Raw genomic sequence first — 6,805 nt, forward strand, 5'->3', positions numbered from 1 at the left:
AGCCGCTTGCTGGTTCTGATCACTCGGGTTTGGGCTCGGATACACGAAGCATTACAGAATGGTGGACAGGAAGCTGCAATGGGCCCTCATGTTGCCTGGGAACGGGATGATTATTATCTGCGTCTCTCATCTCTGCAGGCGGAGAATCTGCTCCTGGACTCCGACGCCAATATAAAGATTGCAGACTTTGGCTTCAGTAACGAGTTTACTCCCGGAGGGAAGCTGGACACGTTTTGTGGCAGTCCTCCATATGCTGCTCCGGAACTCTTTCAGGGAAAGAGGTATAACGGACCTGAGGTGGACGTCTGGAGCCTGGGGGTCATCCTCTACACCCTGGTCAGCGGGTCCCTTCCCTTTGATGGACAGAACCTTAAGGTATACTTCTGCTGTGTATGGTACAAGTCATCAATGTTAGTGATTCAAAGGTGCTCCATCCAGGGATCTTCACCTCCCGTGTCTCCAGGACCCTCCGTGTAGGGTTCCCTTCCTCCCTCCGGACCCTCCATGCAGCTATTTCCTTCCCCTGGCCTCAAGGACATTCCATGCAGGAATCTCCTTCTCCCCCGGGATGAACCATGCAGGAATCTCCTCCTTCCTTACATTCAAGATGCTCCATGTTGGGATCTCCGTCTCCCTATGGTTGCTCTATGAAGGCGTCTTCCCCCATGCCTTCAGGATCCTCTATGCAGGGTTTTCCATCTTCCTCCGGATGGTCCATGAAGGGATCTGCATCTCCCTAGCCTTCAGGACATTGCATGCAGGGATCTCAGTCTCCCTCTGGATGCTCCATGTTGGGATCTCAGTCTCCCTCTGGATGCTCCATGTTGGGATCTCAGTCTCCCTCTGGATGCTCCATGTTGGGATCTCAGTCTCCCTCTGGATGCTCCATGTTGGGATCTCAGTCTCCCTCTGGATGCTCCATGTTGGGATCTCAGTCTCCCTCTGGATGCTCCATGTTGGGATCTCAGTCTCCCTCTGGATGCTCCATGTTGGGATCTCAGTCTCCCTCTGGATGCTCCATGTTGGGATCTCAGTCTCCCTCTGGATGCTCCATGTTGGGATCTCAGTCTCCCTCTGGATGCTCCATGTTGGGATCTCAGTCTCCCTCTGGATGCTCCATGTTGGGATCTCTGTCTCCCTCTGAATGCTCCATGTTGGGATGTCAGTCTCCCTCTGGATGGTCCATGTTGGGATCTCAGTCTCCCTCTGGATGGTCCATGTTGGGATCTCAGTCTCCCTCTGGATGGTCCATGTTGGGATCTCTGGATGCTCCATGTTGGGATCTCTGTCTCCCTCTGGATGCTCCATGTTGGGATCTCTGGATGCTCCATGTTGGGATCTCTGTCTCCCTCTGGATGCTCCATGTTGGGATCTCTGTCTCCCTCTGGATGCTCCATGTTGGGATCTCTGTCTCCCTCTGGATGCTCCATGTTGGGATCTCTGTCTCCCTCTGGATGCTCCATGTTGGGATCTCTGTCTCCCTCTGGATGCTCCATGTTGGGATCTCTGTCTCCCTCTGGATGCTCCATGTTGGGATCTCTGTCTCCCTCTGGATGCTCCATGTTGGGATCTCTGTCTCCCTCTGGATGCTCCATGTTGGGATCTCTGTCTCCCTCTGGATGCTCCATGTTGGGATCTCTGTCTCCCTCTGGATGCTCCATGTTGGGATCTCTGTCTCCCTCTGGATGCTCCATGTTGGGATCTCTGTCTCCCTCTGGATGCTCTATGTTGGGATCTCTGTCTCCCTCTGGATGGTCCATGTTGGGATCTCTGGATGCTCCATGTTGGGATCTCTGGATGCTCCATGTTGGGATCTCTGTCTCCCTCTGGATGCTCCATGTTGGGGTCTCAGTCTCCCTCTGGATGCTCCATGATTGAATCCACTTCCTCCAGGAAGCTCCATACGTAGATCTCCTTCCCCCTGTGGATACTCCGTACAGGTATCCTCTTCTTTCCTGACTCCAGGACGCTCCATGCAGGGGATCTCCTTCTCCATATGGATGATCCATGAAGGGATCTCTCGACATCCTGAGATCTCAATGGTTTGAAGGAGGAGCTTGTACAAGTGTATGTATAGCCAATGTTTTTTCTTTTCTGGGATAGGTTGATGGTGGGTTAGAACTTCTAATAAGTTTTTTTTCCTGGTGTCCCCACTAGAGGAACGCACCCTCTCCTAGTCCTGTTGGCTATTGCCCCAGAACAGAAAGAGTTGGGCAAGCCAACAATTTCAAGTTGTCACAGAACCTGAAGGTGAGGAGGAATGTTCTATGGGACACATGTTCCAGCGACAACTCTCTAAGAAGGATTTTTTGTCCCTCTCTTTAAAGGAGAACTACGGGGTCAGGGCTTTTCCCCCATAGTTCTCGGGGTCAGGGGAGGACACAAACTAGCGTCCTCCCGTCACCCTTGGCTCAGTATATAGGGAGCTGCAGCGCGCGGTATACTGAGACGCCGCAGCCGGAGCGGATCCCGACATCGAGATCCGCCCAGCTGCGTGAGTGACAGCTGGCTCCTCCTATCTAGAGGCAGAGCCAGCTGTACCCGCCCCCTCCCCCGTCCGTTCCGCCAGCCAGCGCTGGAGGATCAGAGCGGGGAGAGGGGAATCCAGTCCCTCCCCCTGTCACGGCAGAGAGCCGTGACAGGATCGAGAAGTGAGCGAGCGCCGGTATGTGTTCTCTCACCTCCCGATCTACTGAGCCGACCTGTGACAGTCTCATTGTCACACGTCACCCCGAACTATGAGGTGAGTGACAAGCCCCTCCCCCCCCTCATAGTTCTCCTTTTAAAGAGATCCCTTCTTACTTCCCACTGTGTCTCTGGTACAGGAAGTGAAGGGAAATCTCCCTGACTGGGTTCTTAAAGTGACATGAAACCCTCAGATGGTGTAACATAAAACAATACTGTAATGTGCGCCTTACTGTAATCCATGGTAGTTTCCCTTCTCTTTGCTGCTCTTCCTTTTATATCCTCATGTCTTCTCATGCTGGGGGAGAACTTCCCTTTGCAGCAGACTGCCTTGTCCTAGGAATGGATACACGGTGTCTGTGTGAAGGTTCACAACCTGAGCCAGCACTACAGGAAGAGGCACTCAGCTGCAAAGGGAAGTTCTCCCCCAGCATGAGAAGAGATTAGGATTTAAAAGGAAGAGCAGCAAAGAGAAGGGAAACTACCATGGATTACAGTAAGACGCACATTACAGTATTGTTTTATGTTACACCATCTGAGGGTTTCATGTCACTTTAACCCTTCCGTGCTCTATCCAAAACTACAAACACAGATCTGGCTATACATGCACTTTAACCGACAAGCAGCGGCACCGAGTAGTGTTCCTGTGTAATGAAGGCGAGCGTCGCAGGTCGGGCTTTCAGGTGAAATGACAGATTGTGTTTGAGGCTGAAGCGCTCCTTAGACCCCGTTCACATTGAGCGATTTATCGCGCGGTAATTCCCGCGATATCGCGGCAAATTACCGCGTGATATCGCGCTCCAATGGGGCAAAGGGTCCTGCTGTCGCGGGTCGCTGTCGCGGGTCGTGTGTCGCTGTCGCGGGTCGTGTGTCGCTACAGCAGGACCCTTTTTGGTGCGGATTTAGCAAGCTTGAACGCGACAATGCAAGCTTGAACGCGACAATGCAAGCTTGAACGCGACATCGCGCGATTTGCATATCGCGCAGTGGGAACGGGGCCTAATTGAATCATTCCATAGATGGCCCGGTACATCTTAGCAGGCCGAGGCTGTCATTGGGTCATGTCTGCGGTCTCTATTCACAGGAACTGAGGGAGAGAGTCCTCCGCGGTAAATACAGAGTCCCCTTCTACATGAGCACGGACTGCGAGAGCGTCCTACGGCGTTTCCTGGTGCTGAATCCCAGCAAGAGATGTACTCTGGAGGTAACCTGCGTCCGTCTGTATGTATGTCCGTCTGTATGCATGTATGTCCGTCTGTATGCATGCATGTCCGTCTGTATGCATGCATGTCCGTCTGTATGCATGTATGTCCGTCTGTATGCATGTATGTCCGTCTGTATGCATGCATGTCCGTCTGTATGCATGCATGTCCGTCTGTATGCATGTATGTCCGTCTGTATGCATGCATGTCCGTCAGTGCATGCAGTGCCGTCTGTATGCGTGTATGTCCGTCTGTATGCATGTATGTCCGTCTGTATGCATGCATGTCCGTCTGTATGCATGCGTTTCCGTCTGTATGCATGCGTTTCCGTCTGTATGCATGTATGTCCGTCTGTATGCATGTATGTCCGTCCGTCCGTCTGTATGCATGTATGTCCGTCTGTATGCATGTATGTCCGTCCGTCCGTCTGTATGCATGTATGTCCGTCTGTATGCATGTATGTCCGTCTGTAGGCATGTATGTCCGTCTGTATGCATGTATGTATTTCCGTGTGCATGTATGTATGTCCGTGTGCATGTATGTCCGTCCGTGTGCATGTATGTCCGTCCGTGTGCATGTATGTCATGGTGACCGGTGTCTTTTCCCAGCTGACTCTCTGCTTACGCCCCTCAGCAAATCATGAATGACAAATGGATGAACATTGGATTCGACACCGACGATCTGAAGCCTTATAAAGAGCCAGAAGAGGACAACGCTGACCCCAAGCGTATCGGTGAGATGGAAGGCAGATCTAGTTAGCGTTAGAGGAAACACATTCTCCATCGCTCTCTGTATGGCTCCGGAATGCAATGTCGTCCGCGCGGCTTTTGCTGCTGTAACTGCACTCGGCGGCCACTTTGTTAGGTACAGCTCTCATCACACGAAATAGGCACACAGCCAGTCGTGTTGCTGCAACTTAAGGCCCCGTTCACATTGAGCGATTTATCGCGCGGTAATTCCCGCGATATCGTGGCTATTTACCGCGCGATATCGCTCTTCAATGCATCTCAATGGGGCAAAGGGTCCTGCTGTCGCGGGTCGTGCGTCGCTACAGCAGGACCCTTTTTGGAGCGGATTTTGCCGCGACTCTCGCTTGCTCAATGCAACCATTTGCTCGATATCGCGCGACAAATCGCGCAAAATGCAAATCGCGCGACAAACGCGTGATTTGCGAATCGCGCAGTGTGAATATGGCGCAATTGGTCGCACGACATCGCGCAAATGCTTGCATTGCAAAGAATGGAATCGCGGCAAAATCCGCTCCAAAAAGGGTCCTGCTGTAGCGACGCACGACTCGCGACAGCAGGACCCTTTGCCCTATTGCCTTGCATTGGAGAGCGATATCGCGCGGTAAATAGCCGCGATATCGCGGGAATTACCGCGCGATAAATCGCTCAATGTGAACGGGGCCTAAAGCATGCAGACATGATCTACATGTCTGCATGCTTTAGGCCCCCAGACACCCTGCCCTCCACCCAGTCACTGGCCGAGACTCGAGTGTAGGGTGAAACAAACTCTGATTTATTAAGAAACTGCAACATTTTATACAGAAAGTGATCAGCTAAAACTATAATCCCATCACATCCCCCCTGCCCCTCCATAGACATTCTGTCTGCACAACACCACAGGGCTTCCCCTGCTACACAGCTCCAGACAGCCATAGCAGGAGCCTGGCCAGAATGTCATTGTCCTGAGCTCCTTCGGAGTACAATGGGAGATAACGAGGGGGGGAGGGGGGGTGCTGACAGTCTTTTGATAAGCAGGTTACCCAGTATAACATAATTTAAACACAACTCGGCACCAATACACATTTAACTCATAAACTGATCACATGTCGTCACAACCGCAACATGGGACATTGCAGTGCCACTTGGGTCGCGACTTAAAGGAGAACTATGAGGGGGAGGGGCTTCTCACTCACCTCCTAGTTCTAGCCGACCTGTGACAATGAGACTGTCACAGGTCGGCTCAGTAGATCGGGAAGTGAGAGAACAGAGGACAAATGTGGGTCCCGAGGTTGCACAGTTTGAGAACCGCTGATCTAGAGGTCCACTTCCTGGGGGAGCAAACATTACAATGGGGAGATGCTGATCTCCGAAGCCTTTCCCATGGGATGATTGTAGGTGCAGGACATTATATGGTCAGGTCAGAGGAGAATGATTGGACAGCTTCTGACAAGACGTCCCCAGCGGCTTCAAGAACATCTCTTTATGTCAGTGCCAGCGGCAGGCTGTCCCTGTACTCACCACACACAGAACCCCAAAGAGGACGGACCCTCCTGTCCGCTAAGAACAGAAAATGAGACTACAAAGGGCGCAACATCCAGAAAACAGGCAACCAGCCATCGGAAGAACTTTGCCAGGCTGAGGAATCCGGACTACTGCTTTGACGTGCCGATGGAGGGTCAGAATGTGGTGTGTATGGCTTTCAGACATGGACACATCATGACTAGTGTTCATCGTTCAGACTGGTGGGTGGAAAATGTTAGGCCCCTTTAAGATTGTAAATGATCTATATGTCACAATGTGTATTACATGACGGTATGGACGCCGTTTATGAGCACTGGATAGGTGTCCCTAATAAAGTGGCCACTGAGCGTAAATGGAGATGATAGGAATGGCAGATGATCTCATATTGCTTCAAGAAACCCCCCAGAAGAGAGTCCAGTCAGTTCTGTGACCATCCATCTTTTTTTCCAGAGACTATGCTGGATATGGGATATTCCCGGGAGGAGATCAAAGATGCTCTCGGCTCCAATAAGTATAATGAAGTTATGGCAACTTACCTACTGCTGGGGAGGAAAGCCGAGGTGAGCCAATCAGATCCTTTCCCTGAACTGTCGTACATGAGTGCCCAACCCCATCTCTCTACTCTAATCTTGTATCATGTCCCTCAGCACCCCCCAAATCTCCTTGTAT

General features: G+C 51.7%; 1 protein-coding gene across 1 annotated transcript in view; it reads left to right on the forward strand.

The window, feature by feature from the left end:
* Positions 1-78: 78 nt before the first annotated feature.
* Positions 79-6,805, forward strand: part of LOC108803552 (MAP/microtubule affinity-regulating kinase 4-like) — a 23,112-nt gene continuing 16,385 nt past the window's right edge. The window contains exons 1-4 of the mRNA XM_018575384.1: positions 79-375; positions 3,770-3,889; positions 4,521-4,620; positions 6,587-6,696. Of these exons, the coding sequence (XP_018430886.1) occupies positions 79-375; positions 3,770-3,889; positions 4,521-4,620; positions 6,587-6,696 (627 nt within the window). The remainder of the gene's footprint in view (positions 376-3,769; positions 3,890-4,520; positions 4,621-6,586; positions 6,697-6,805) is intronic.

Source organism: Nanorana parkeri, unplaced genomic scaffold (genome assembly GCF_000935625.1).
Source record: "Nanorana parkeri isolate BGI_ZX_2015 unplaced genomic scaffold, ASM93562v1 scaffold3859, whole genome shotgun sequence".
Lineage (NCBI taxonomy): Eukaryota > Metazoa > Chordata > Amphibia > Anura > Dicroglossidae > Nanorana > Nanorana parkeri.